This window comes from Megalopta genalis, chromosome 7 (assembly GCF_051020955.1).
Source record: "Megalopta genalis isolate 19385.01 chromosome 7, iyMegGena1_principal, whole genome shotgun sequence".
Lineage (NCBI taxonomy): Eukaryota > Metazoa > Arthropoda > Insecta > Hymenoptera > Halictidae > Megalopta > Megalopta genalis.
Window position 1 is genome coordinate 335186 of NC_135019.1, and position 13804 is coordinate 348989.

The window sequence follows — 13804 nt, forward strand, 5'->3', positions numbered from 1 at the left end:
TATTCTAAACAGGAATCTGGAGACGAAGATCTTTTAACTGTGGACGTAGGGAAGATCTTTCTGGAGTCTGAGCGGATGCTTCACGCGTTCGAAAGTTACTGCACCCGTCAAGGAAGCGCGAGTTTGCTGCTGCAAAATTTGGAGAAAGAAAAAGAACTGCTGCGTATCTTTCTCAGAGTCTCGCAAATGGAGAACACTGTTTTACGTAGGATGAACTTGAACTCGTTTCTCATGGTAAGACCCGACGAGAAGTATAGAGAAGGATCTACGAGTTTTATTTGTTTCGTAAAGTTGCGCGAGTATAAGTTTAATTATTTATTATTCGATCGGTAGCAGCGAGAATTCTTCGTATGCTCCGACTGCGCCGATCGATTATCCGGTATGTATGTGTACCGAAATGTATCGATGTACACCGGGTTGCTCTTCACAGGCGAGTATCAACCTCCGGATAATGTTATCGCGTTATTTTTGTGCCGCATCCGTTGACAGCAATCCGGTCTACCCTGATGTATTTCTATATAGGAAGAAATCGAACGACAGGCGGCGCGAAGGAAAGGCCTGAAATTATTGGCAGAACAATTTAGATAAGAAATAATCGAAGTTATAATAAAAGAGCAACCGAATTCTGTTCTAGGTACCTGTTCAAAGAGTGACAAAATATCCTCTTCTATTAGCACGGCTGCTGAAAGCTACGCCATCGGTTAGACCGGATATACAAGAAGCTAAAGAAAGACTGAAGCAGGCTCAAGCCAACATAGAGCTGCATTTAGAACACATGAATGCTGTAAATATTTCGTTCGCTTCGTACATTATATAAACATATAGTATATAAACAAAATATATTATATAATTAATTACTCGCGTTTAACACGTTCATGCCAGCATGGTGCCAGCACGAACACGGTTCGAAACGAGAAAAGCGCCGGCGTGAACGTGTTAAAACTGATCAAACTTTGGCTCGTTAATGCAATGATTTCAATGACGCTACAATAGGAAGCTAAAGACGTGACTTCGACGAAGCTTTGGAGAAGAATTTCCATCATACAAAACGGTAGACGACTGATCGGCGAGCAAGATATGGTCAATATAAAGTTGAGGAAGGTAATTTATACATTATTTTCGTGATTTACGTATGGTTTACATGCATCGCGATTCGATTCGCTTGTTTTACTGTCCTCGGGCATCGCGTTTATTGCAACAGATGGCCGTAGAAGTATTAGAATGGGCTCACGAAGAAGCCAGATTTGTTTTGGAGGGACGTCTTTTGGTTGCTCAGCCAACCGATAATAATTGGAGACGAGGACGAACGGTCAAGCTTGCGCCTGTTACCGCCATGTTGGTTACCAATGGCAAAGTAAGTTGACGGTATGGTAAGTCGTAATACTCGTTTCTGTGAATGAAACGAAACTTGATATTTACAGCCAAATACAGAAGACGCAGAGTTCAACGACGACTCTCTCTTCCCAAGGTACATTGGTATCAAAGAGGCTACCCTCTTGTTAGTCAAAGAAAAATTTGGGCGGTACTCCTTGCTACGAGTAAGCGATTCTTGCATCTTAGCTTTTATTTTATTTACATTCAGCGTCGAGTTGCTACCACCAACTCGTATATTCCATCGAACGATCTATTTGTTTCAGGAACCACTGTACCTCGACAAATGCATCGTATGTTGTGAAACAGATCTTGAAGATTATTTCGAAGTTCAAGAACTGTATTCCAAAGAAACATTTATATTCAAGGTACGCATTCGCGTATATTTTCACATTCGTAAATTGCAACCGATCTGTTGTCTATGAAAAAAAAAAAAAAAAAAAAGAAAGGGAACTCGTGTCCATTATTCAATGTTTGTCGAAGGAAATATAATCGTAAAAGGAAAACAACATCGGTTTTTGTCGTAGGCTGAAGATGGAGCAAGAACGAAAAGATGGTGTAGGACGTTGCAGGCTCATGCACAATCTCTCGGCGCCTGGCGGAAACGTCGCGGAGCATTACCGAATATCATGATATGCGGGGTCGTAAGAAATTGACAGATAATTCGACCGATTGCGCGTATAGAAAAAACCGATGATAGAATCTACAATGTATAGTCGTTATTTAAAGGTTATTATATTCCTAAATGCGCAAGCTTCTTTGCGTACGCTGATTAGCGCAGTCGATTCAACGAGCGTATATGATCTCCAGATAAATTAGTAATGATTTGTCGAGGAGAAAGTGTCGGACCAAAGGATTTCCACCACTCGTTGACCATACTTGTCCACGAGTAATACGAAAATCTCTAGTTCTCGCCAAACGCAGATTCTTTTGCGTTCGGTTGCAGTACGTTGCGAAAAGTTTGAACTTTCCTGTATCGCTGTACTCGAAACTCTACATACGAATGGCCTTGGAACGCACGAACAAAAGGAATCTACTCTTTCTTTTCTTTCCTGATTCGGTTAAATCACGTGTACACAGGGTAAACGATCGTCCTCGTTCTGTGCAGGACAATCTCTTGTTTGTAATTACATTCGAACCGAAAGAGCAGGTACCAGCTGTGATACTGACCGGTTATTGGTACTTTCTTCAGACAATATAAAATTTATACCACGGTACAAGACTCGTTGGCTTTTCTTCCTATTATATTTTCTTAAGTCACATTTATATGTATACAGCGAGAACATCGATAATAACGTGTAAATAATATTAAAGAACGGGGTAATAGGGTTGACGCATTTTGTACCTATACAACAGAGCCAAGAAACTGCCAAATGTTTCGTAAGACCGGGCTTCATTTTATGATTCATCCATCAATTAATATATTATTTCACGACTATTCCTTAAGTAATTACAATTAACAGTATTTTATCGCGTCTAACACACTCACACATACACACACATACACAATGAAAATTGTACATTGTATAATAGTATAATTTTATTTAAAATCTAAGCCATATGTTTGTATATAATTGTATGTATATTTATACCAAAATCAGTGTTAGAAACATACTTGTTATATTAAAGCCAGCATTCAATAAAAATCAAATATACTTGTACGCATCTCTGTATCGTGTATGCAGAAAAACGACATTCTATGAATTAGGAAAACAAAATTCAGGTTTGCGTGGTAATAACGGTGGCGGTGGGGAATCTGTAAAGTCACGCGACGGTTCAGCGTGTACGAGACATTGAATGTAAAAATATTTTCAACGTTTCAAATTAAAATTATATTTTAAAATTAGAAATTGTTCAATTATTACATGCGTCCTTATTTTAGAACAAACTCTATGCATGAAAATTCTTGGAGATCTATTTTACGCTCTTCCAGCAGATATATGTAAAAATTATATGCTTCGAATCAATCAATTTCCATTGGAAAAAATTTAGGATGATTAAAACGAATCCGAAAGGTGTAAGGCGAGGACAGATATATTTGTATTACCACTTCTCTACGCGACTTCGAATTTCTTGGTACGTACGCGCGAAACACGATGAGCAAGGAGGTATTCGACAAAGGCATACCTATACATATAGTTTTCGCAACGCGAGGAGAGGACTGCGCTCTCCAATCGTATGTAGTAAAGGGTAGCGACGCGATAAGATAGAGTGACAAACTTACTGACAAAATTAGGCGAAACAGGCAAAGATCCAATCCTATACTTTGTTCAACGAGAATTGGAACAAAATGTGAACAGCCTGCACGCGAGCGACGCGTGGTCGGGCCAGGGTAGAATCACAATTTTCGGGCCTCGATGAGGGTCCTCTAAAATTCGTCCCTGAGTATCGCCCACTAACAGCCACTCAGCTTTCATTTCAGATTCTTCTATTGCAAAAGTCAGTATTAGTATAAATTAAGGCCGTAAAGCTAGGAAATTAATTATATATTTAGCATACGTTAAATATTTGTGATAATTTTAGGACAACGACTTCAATTATTATCAATAATTATTTAATTAGAATGAAAATCTAATAGTAAAGTCCATTCTAGAATTTCTGATTGCTAATATGTTTTTAAATCGGTAATAGGAAGTGAAGTATTCAATTAATTTCCTCTTCGACCTGACAAAGCATCATGAAGCTCTATCTGTGTCCTTCTCACTCTGCAAAAACTACACAAGTCTACCCTTATCGGATACCTCTTTGCTCATCATGTTTCGCGTGTACGTACGAAGGAATTCGAAGTCGCGTAGCGAAGTAGTACATAACACGAACATCTCGATCTATCTATCTCTCTGTCCTCGTCTTACGCAAGCAAAGCGAATTTATATTATTTTTAAGAAATTATATTTTTGTAAGATTAAAAGATAAGCTTACATTGTGAAAAATGTAACGGAATACGATGTAAAAAGGACACAGTTGTCCTAACACTTGAGTAAATCATTGGCATTGGATAGAGAAAATTAATTCGCAAAGTCGCCACCATCGCGGTGGCTACCTTAATTAGGAACTGTTGTTATGGAAATTGTGATTTATTGAATATAAATGTTTTTACATACATAAGAGCATTATTATTTCAAGTGTTATTACTTCCATGATTGGCCAGTAATATTAAATTGTCATTATCGTTTGATAAGTATGCCTACCTTCTTGCTATTAGAGAAGATAGAGACCATATATATACATATTACTTTGTTAAATAATGCCAACTATATCATTTAATGTTTTAGAAAATTCCTTTTTCTTCGTACAAAGTAGACAACGTATGCTTGTCATGTAGAAAATGCATTAAATAAATCTTTTTACAATTTGAATACTAATGTCAATGTTATTAAATAAGATCATGCACAAAACACTGTGTACACGATCAACGAATTCAACGCGTTACGAAGTATTCACTTCCACGGTACTCGTATTTGGAGTGTCTCAGGAAGACTGAATTTCGTCTACGTTCGTGTGCGCAATAAATCGTAATCGCATTTGCAAAGCTGGTCGCAGTCTTCTTATAATACATTCCACTTCATTCTTCATCATGTCACCGACAAACATGTATTTTATATGATACCTATTATAGTCGACGTTAAGGAAATTATAAATTCATTGGTGCAAAGGTCACGTAGCCGAGAAAATGGCCATTATATGATAAAAGGATACAATAAATCACAAACAGGATCCATATATTTGATATGCGTTTGATGCCGATCTACTTGTTTAAGCATTTCATATAAACGGACCACCAATTCAACAACGCAATTTGGTCTCTCAGCATTGAATCTTGCCAAGGTAGGTCCAATCAAGTGACAGGCATATATTAATTGTTCCTCGCTATTCACAACTGGTTGAAGTTTTTCTTTGATAAACCTAAAATCATAATGAATTTCTATTAATCTATATCGGTAAGAGTTTCTCTGTGTGGAGACAACTAACCGATTACGATAAATATAAATTGCATTTAAAATTGAACTTACTGGGGCATGGTAGTGATTTGTCCAACGCCGGCATGATGCCACACAGAGTGTGCCAACGCCAGCATGTAACTATATTTGTTTTCCAATAGACTATTATGGGTATTATTAAAATTGAACATTTGAAACGGTGTTAAATTGTTGTATTGCCAATTCGCTAATCCTGGACTGTTTATAGTTTCCACTAATCTGTCGTGTAGCGTTGACCAATAACATTCTGGTAACGCGGCTAGTAGCAATCCCACGCAATTTATCCATAAATGAATTTCATCCGATGGTATCACAGTGTACCTAATACATATTGTTATTATTCATACATATATATATATAGGTATCCTAGTTGATCAAAATTTCTTCCACAATCAGCAAAAAGATGTTATCGAATAATCGTCCGCCTGTTAAAGGGAGCTGAAAGACCAGCTCTGACCGTGTGTTAATAATAAACTTATTTGATTTTACCCTTTTGCAACCACATCCAGTAATGAATTAGCAACCAAATTAGGAGCAACTGGAACAGCCATGAGTTCGACGCAAGTAACGTACAATGCATGCGCAGCAGGATTTGGAAATTCATTGAATCTCCAATCGGTAGCAGGAAAATGAGCTGTACCTGACATTGCTGTACAAAAATTTGTTTGTTTGATACGATATTTGGATTTAATAACTGTTAATAAGAGAACGATTACTTACTTTCTACGATTCTTCGAACTAACCGGATGTAATAATCTAATTCTGGCATCCAGGTAACAACATCGTCGGACGATCGTGTCATGTACATCTGATAAGCTTCCGAAAGAGCCCATCCTTGAGCCCTAATTTCCCTCAATGATCCTAGTACTGCGGATACCAGTCGCCGTTTTAAAGGAGGTCTGTCCCTTAACATACGTTCATAGTAGTGCAACGTATTGTACAGATATGTCACGGGTCGATCTAAAATTCAATACAGAAAATTGAAACCTAAGATATAAAGTTGATACTGTGTACCGACAACACAGTACTACAATGGCATTGTATAACACATCAGGGTGTACACGGACCGTGAAATTTGTATAAACACCCCAAATGTTCCAACAATGTTTCCAAACTTTTGGACACAGCCGGAATTTCCAAGTATCTGTGTACGACTATATCAAAGACCGGTAAAAATCGTAGGCACACGTTTCCAAAATAAACCGGCAAACTTTGATATTGACTAGGGCCTCCGCTGGTTTGCTCCATAATGCCTTCGGGAGCAAACTTCTCTGGGAACTTCCGATGAAACGCAAGATGTTTTTCGTGCCAATTCGATTGTTTCCAATGTTCTGGTGAATTCTCTTTAACGAATTCTTGAACCCTGTTACGAAATTCAATGGCTTTGAGCAATAGCAATTGAATGATGAAAAAACATACTTGTGCTTCGCTGCCTTCATGAGTTCTTAATACTAGGCAAAGAATCAGTCTATCGATGGTTACTATATTGTATCTCCACATCATATCGTTAATCGTGTCCACACATTTGTTTACATGTTGGCCGCCCACGCTGTTAGCAAATTCGAAGACAAGGTAATCGCAGAACTTTCTGAGATGTGCCGACAGGGCCCTGGCACCGATCCTTTCAAGAATCTTATATGCAATTGGACTGATACGGTCGGTTTCGAAAATCATCTTCCACAAAAGACACAGGAACAAAGGTGGTGTTCCAGGTACGGAAAAGTGTGCTATAATGTCGTTTTCGTTGCTCATGGAAGACCAATTTCGGTATTCTTCTTCTACCGCTTTCTTGATTTGCTGTTTATTTTCTCTCGCCACGCTGTTCTGTTGGAAAAATTCGCTGAGAACCGGGGGGAAACATTGAAGAGTATGATTGGCCCAGGAATGTGGTGTATTCTGCATTATCGTGTTCAATAATTCCTTACACCATGTGCCACTGTGACTATCCGATCCTGTGCCTGTGACATGCATAGACCTTGCCAGCGTCAATACCAAAGCTCTATTCAACTCTTCCGATTCCGCGGAAACGAGAGTTTTTGGTTCTGATAAAAATCTAGACAACTGCGGCTGTACTTCGGCAGATCCCAAACCTGTGATCAATCGTAGAGCTGTGCTTTCCACGCACAGGTGAAGCTGTGTCTGATTAGTCTGTGGCACAGCTGCAAGACTGTGTAAATGGGATAAAAGTTGTACTCTGTAATGCGGCTGTATATGATGCATTCTATAACTGAACATTTCTAGGAGCGTGTACAGTGTTCCCCACGCGTGAGACTTGAAAACTGTTGGAAGTAGTTGGCTAATAAAACCTTTGATACCAAGGCTTTCGATCTCGGTGTACACCAACAGGCGGCTGTAAGTTTCGACCAAGGCTGGTGCCAGTGCCATGTTGCTCTTAGATTGAGCTAACTTGATCACATGGGTCACGATGCTATGTATGAGACTCATTTTCGAATGAACCGTCAACGAATCTAAGATGGACATGGACAACGGTGTGGTTGGACCACTCGCAAGAGCCGCATTATTTTGTAACGTTTGCATCGGCTGTTGTTGTTGACCTTTTTGAGTGCCGAGTATGGTGTCTACTAAAGCTGCCATTGGTCTACCGAAGAATTCTTGATTCGTTGAATACGCGTTGCACAGTAAAGCGATGCGATAGTCGGAACCCATGCATAAGGAAGTATTGGGCATCACTAGATGTTGCAAAAATTCGTGGTGAAGTTTCAGAGTGTGAGGTATAGGTCTATGAATATTTGTATGTTCGGATTGAGCTTTTTTCAATAAATGTATCCATATGCATGTTATGGCCATCTGATGTGTACACAACGCTTGAGTATAATCCGGAACAGGTAAAGGTTCTTTCTCCGGATAGAGAAGATCGTACAACTTTAATACTGGCAAGAAGTTCGATAGAGGATTTCTTTGAATACTTCCTGAGATAAATTGCAGCAGAACCCACATTAAATGATCTCTCCCTTTCCTCAAATCTCTGCCAGCTAGTTTACCGTGGATTGCCATTACGATACTTGGAAAACAAGCATAAGAGAATAGTATGAAATATATAAGTTGCGATGATAAATGTAACCATACATAGTGATTCGCAACAGTTCCGTCTGTTCCTTCGGCTGGCAAAGTTTCGTTCTCTGCGCGTTCCACAGCATGAATAACCAATTCAACTAATTGTTCTTCTAAAGCTATACATCTTTGTTTTTGCTGTAACATAAAAAAAAAAAGAAGATATTTAACGTTATCAAGTGTTTCGAATCCATATATGTACAAGAAAGCACACGAGAGCCTGAACGAATGTACCTGCTTTTGTAAACCAAGCATAGAACAAACCATATCCCTGCTGTAGGGTTGTTCTAAAACGTATCTGAGCAATCCAGTTTGAGGTTTAAGTAAGTCCTCGTCGTAAGGTAAATTTCCTTTCAAAGAAAATTTCAATGTCGTAGTATCGAGCACCCAAGGATTAATTAAATCTGCGTATCCAGTATGTTCTACCACCGGCAACATTTTTGAATGTCCGACAATAGATACCATTTGCGCAGTGGTACGAAAACTTTCAACAAAACTTGAAAGTAATTTTGCTAATTTCTAAAAATGATCGGTCTCGTAAGATACGCGTAAATCAATGAAATATATTGTACATTGTACCATTTCGATTACATACCCAGTGTGGCCAATTTTTGCCATCGGGGTAAGCTTTTTGAATTTCATTCGCTATAAAATAGCCAGGCAATAGGCAAGCATTTCTATCGAAAATATATTCAATTACATTTTCTAGAGCCTTTAACTGTGGCTGAACAGATGCGTTCAGCTTTGCAGGAATAGTTTGTGCTTTTTCTTTGCAGCCCTACAATGCAAATTAAAATATCACTTATTTATCTTTATATAGTTACAAAAGTGATTTTGCTTAATACTTACCTTCATTATTTCTCGGACTCCCTTATAATCAACTCCGCCAATAATATGCCGAATAAGAACGAAACATTCGACCCAAAAATCTTCTAATTGATACTGCAGTTTATCACAGCTTAATATACACTCGCATACAAGTCTAAAAAAAAATAATATGCGGTTACTCCATTATATTACATTAAGTCGTCCATAAATTCGTGTCGCGAGTTCAGTCTAGAGAATATATTAGAAGCAAAAAGTTAGCGAATGACGAGCATTTCGTCTTTTAGATAATGGAAAAACCAAGAGTGAGAAGCGAACTAATTTTCGTCATTTTCGCAGACGTCTAATCTAGTGGACGAAACAAGGAATTCATCGATTCCTAAACATGTTTGAAACATTGAATAGCCACACGATCTGTCCACAGTTATTCAAAGAAAATAGAAACGGTAAATGGCACAAACTTATGGGACAACCTATTTGAACTTATTATAGATATTAACGATGTTTACGACGAATATACCTTGCTGGCAAGACGTTAGATGTAACCAAATTTTCGAGTAGAGACAATAACAATTGTAAACGTCTATGATTCGTCATTGCTGCTGCCATAGATAAAAAATGTCGTACGGCGTTCTCTTGCTGTTCTTTGGATAAATTTGACATAGCAGACGTTAACTCTGTCTGCCATGACGATATCTTATCATTTTCGCTATTCGGATGATGCACGAGCACGCAGCTAAATGCTTCTTCTATAGCTTCTACTCTCTGTAACACAATGGTAAATGCAACGGTCGAACGGTCATTAATGCTCGTACGACAGGGCTTAGGTCCGTTTGAAACCAGAGCATAAATAATATTATTTGATTATCTAGTTTCTGACAATTAACCTGTCTAGAAGGAATACCATAACACATATATTGAAAAGAATTGATAAATAATATTACAAATGAACTTAAGCATATTCAGTTATATTTTTGTCAAGAACGTCCGCTGTACGAATATTAGGCATTGACAGCTATCGACATTAAAATGATACTTACCAAAATATCGTTAACGATATTAGTAATTTGAGTTTCGTTACTCATTCTTTTAAGCTAAGTTTTCCACTCAAGTTACAAAAACATTCAAACCTAATAAATAGAATCAAACGTTATCGTTTTTATATCGACGTTTTACATAGTTTCTATCTGATATTTGTATCAGATATATCGTAAATAAATTAGTGAAACACTCGCGGAGTTTTGTTTACGGTCTCATAACCTATACAATACTATACAACTACGATCGGTACAGGCGTGCACTTCAGCCATACTGGTTTCACTCTTTTCGCGCACCCGTACACCTGGCGCTCCATCTGAAGCTCGTGCCGCGACATTCGACTTGTACTTTTCGCCCAGTAAGATTCACGACCATACAGTGCAGACTATGATACCTCGACCTACAAACATTTCTTTATATTCCTAGTTTTGTTCGATAATAGCGAAACTGTGATCGAGAATCCTACGAGGCGAAAAGTACAAGTCGAATATCGTGCCATGTATTTCAAACGAAGCGCCAGAAATATGGATGCGCGAGAAGAGTGAGACAGAGCGAGCACGGTAAAGCGAGACAAGCTACACTCGTTAGTTTCCTCTCTTTGTCTAGAACCGCGAGGACAGTACTGTTTAGCCGGGAAGCGTCAACCAATCGGAAAAGAAGCAGTTTCACGCATCGGTTTACTATGGTTTGCGTTTATTTTCGCGCATACAGATGTCTCTATTGCGACTAGAACGTTTCGAACATCGTCGAGAGATGACGTTGTCAGTGATTTTGCAAAGAACGTTCGGTTTAAAACAGTTTCAAATTCTTCCACGACATACGTGTTAGTGAAAAAACTGGCTCGCAGAATATACAACGGTAGAGAAACAGAGAACCGTAACGTCCACAATTTTAAACATATACGATAGATATTTATGATTAGAAAGCCAAGAAAAAGACTTACCGTATTCATTAATATCGTATAACCTATATTCGATATATTCGATTTGTGTAAGTTTTTAGAGGTAAAGTATGTTCTCGGGAAAACGTAATGTGACATCGACGATGCTATGTGGGCCCGCAGAATTCAGCAAATCTTTCATGTTCGAGGTAAAATCAGAAGGAAAAAATGATATTGTATTTATAATTTATACAACATAAAATATAACGAATTAAACTGTTATTGTAATTTTACGAGCGAGAAATCACTTGGGGGAAATCACTTAATCGAAGCGAAATGCTCGGTATAGATCGATAGACAATATATGGAATCACCGTGAGACGTAACGGTTGTTTGAGTTTTTATCGCATGCGTGGTCGAGCGATAACACTTTTTGAATCGCGGCAGCTGCGTAAACGTAAGAACGCGAATGCGCAGATCGAGAATCTGTGAACTCTGTCTGTTTGATTTTCACCAAGTACGGTCCGTTAAAAGCGTAAATATGCGGCACACAGTCGGTTAGGAGCAGTTACCAGTCTAGCATTTCCGGAATCAGGTTTCCCTTGTTTTCGTTGTTTTCCTTAGGTAGCGATTTACTGGGCCGAAGAAGGACACCGCGTCGTTTACATTACACCAGCCCCGTTGGATAGCCTGCCGGCGGCCTGTCACGACAGAAGTAATCCAGCACCCGCGGCTTTCAGGCTGATGAGATTTATGTAAGCGGAACACTTTTCTTGCGGTGCTTCTGCACGTGCATCGGCCTTCGAGAGATTCGCTCCTCCACTATAAAAAGACCAAAAGATTTATGTCCACTTAGCTTAAACTTCGTTTCGAGCTTATTTTCAAATCGTCGAAATTTCTGTCTCGAATCTCGGAGCGTTTCGCGACGTTTCGCTTTTTATCCGGACGATGGAAGGAAACGCGGATCGATCCAATTTCAGCTCCGACTTTGGATGGTCCGAAAGAACCTCTGCTCGGGATCGGTTATCTAATAATAAGTCTGGAACCTGGAATATCTTCCGTTCTCTTTATCCGGTCAAGGTTATGCACATACATATTTTCCGTTTCTGCAGGCATCTCAGAAGCGATCGATCAAGGAGCCATAGTATGACATTCTACCGATGATCCACGCGTGCAAACACGAGCGTTAGCTGGTTTATACGCGATCGTGTTTTCAGTGTTTTCAGAGAGGAGAGCTCCCGTTAAGCGCGCATAGATCACACAGTAGGATCGTTATTCTCTTCGCTACGATCCGCACGCGCACGATTCTCGCCGGTTACAGATTCTCGGTAAATGGCTCGTGCGGCGAACATCGTTGCAGACACACGTAGGCGGATCTTCCAGGTTTTCTTTTGACCGTTTATTTATTTATTTATTTCGCGTCGAACCTAAGAAAGATCTTGTTGCTCGTAGATACGTTGTTACAACAGCCGAACGATTTCGACGGATTTATTCTTTCGGCTCGAAGATCGAGTAAACGACGGAGTTTGCAATTTTTATGGTTGATTCATTGCCGCAACCGGCGGCAACCGGGATGGCAAAACAAACAATTGGTCAAGGATCGTCGCAAATCAGCTGCTTCCTCCATCGTTCGTTTATTTTTCAAACGGAGCTTCTGGCGAAAGAGGAAAATCCCGTGCTTTAATTGCCACATTTTTCGCTAGATCGTTCTGCGCAACCCCGAACACGTGTGTTTTCATGATTCGAAACATAAGCTCGAACGAGATATTTACGACGCTAGTTTCCAACGAGAACCTACGGTAGTCGAAGGACGCGGTACGAGAATTACGAGCGGAACGCCGCCGCGTCGAACGAAAACACAAATTACGATAATCGGTTTGTTCGATCGAAATTTTGTATAATTAATGCAGGTACTTGGAGAACTACGAGGCGCTTGTACAAGAGCTGGTCAGGCTTCACACGTACGCTGTTCTGCCGTCGGTGCTCTTGATCGACGACTTCGACGCCTACATCGAGGACTATGAAAATACTAAGTCCATGCGCGACGCGCACGTTGCCAAGACGTGCGCGTTGATCCTCGATACGATGAATTCTTGCTCTCGAATTTTGAAGAATGCCGTAAGTAGGCGGGGATCATCTAGGGATTCTATTAAACGAATCGAGATTTTTATGCGCGATTTCATTTTTAGACGCGCGCGTGCATCTGGTCAACTTCGGCGATGTCCGCCAACGATAGCAGCATTTACTCGATGTACTTTAACGATGCTTGGATCGTGACCAACGAGGAAGAGAGTAAGACGATATTGTTGAAGAGATATGGACGTCGGGGTTCCGCGGAGAAATCTAAATCTTACAGATACGGTAAACTCGAAGATGGAACGCGGGTGTTGAAGCAAATACTTTGTGAAACCGATGAGAATTAATTCGTGCGAATCCATCGACGAGCGGGGACAAACGAAACGAATGATACAGTAGCAAATATATCTTTTTCTATTCGACCCTGTTGTCGTCTTTGTTCCATTCTCGAAGGACACCTGCGAAAGAGTGTGCGCAGGTTCGTTAAGAACGAGGCAATTTTTTCGGTGTATCGGTGTTCGAAAGAAGCGGCGTGCGAAAGGAGGAGTACACCAACGAGCGAGCA

At 39.7% G+C, this 13804-nt stretch overlaps 3 protein-coding genes across 8 annotated transcripts in view; 2 read left to right on the forward strand and 1 right to left on the reverse strand.

Annotated features, from left to right (window-relative positions):
- Positions 1-3221, forward strand: part of RhoGEF64C (Rho guanine nucleotide exchange factor at 64C) — a 30626-nt gene extending 27405 nt beyond the window's left edge. For all 6 annotated transcript variants that reach the window (XM_076523913.1, XM_033467157.2, XM_033467156.2 and 3 more), the window contains 7 exons: positions 13-234; positions 635-784; positions 994-1101; positions 1202-1354; positions 1422-1538; positions 1638-1739; positions 1899-3221. In XM_076523913.1, coding sequence (XP_076380028.1) covers positions 13-234; positions 635-784; positions 994-1101; positions 1202-1354; positions 1422-1538; positions 1638-1739; positions 1899-2027 — 981 coding nt within the window. In that variant the 3' untranslated portion in view covers positions 2028-3221. The remainder of the gene's footprint in view (positions 1-12; positions 235-634; positions 785-993; positions 1102-1201; positions 1355-1421; positions 1539-1637; positions 1740-1898) is intronic.
- Positions 3222-4426: 1205 nt separating this feature from the next.
- On the reverse strand, positions 4427-10553 carry MED23 (mediator complex subunit 23). Its single transcript, XM_033467161.2, has 11 exons — positions 10286-10553; positions 9766-10010; positions 9270-9402; positions 9016-9198; positions 8655-8939; positions 6416-8558; positions 6069-6308; positions 5838-5997; positions 5382-5669; positions 5068-5274; positions 4427-4978 (listed from the first exon to the last, which is right to left on the reverse strand). Exons 1-11 carry the CDS (start codon positions 10328-10330, stop codon positions 4840-4842), a joined length of 4068 nt encoding a protein of 1355 aa, XP_033323052.1. The 5' UTR covers positions 10331-10553; the 3' UTR covers positions 4427-4839.
- A 461-nt stretch (positions 10554-11014) lies between these two features.
- LOC117218587 (uncharacterized) lies at positions 11015-13661 on the forward strand. The gene is made up of 4 exons (XM_033467099.2): positions 11015-11372; positions 11788-11918; positions 13074-13281; positions 13353-13661. The coding sequence occupies exons 1-4, from the start codon at positions 11295-11297 to the stop codon at positions 13584-13586; spliced, it is 651 nt and encodes a 216-aa protein (XP_033322990.2). The 5' UTR covers positions 11015-11294; the 3' UTR covers positions 13587-13661.
- Positions 13662-13804: the final 143 nt, after the last annotated feature.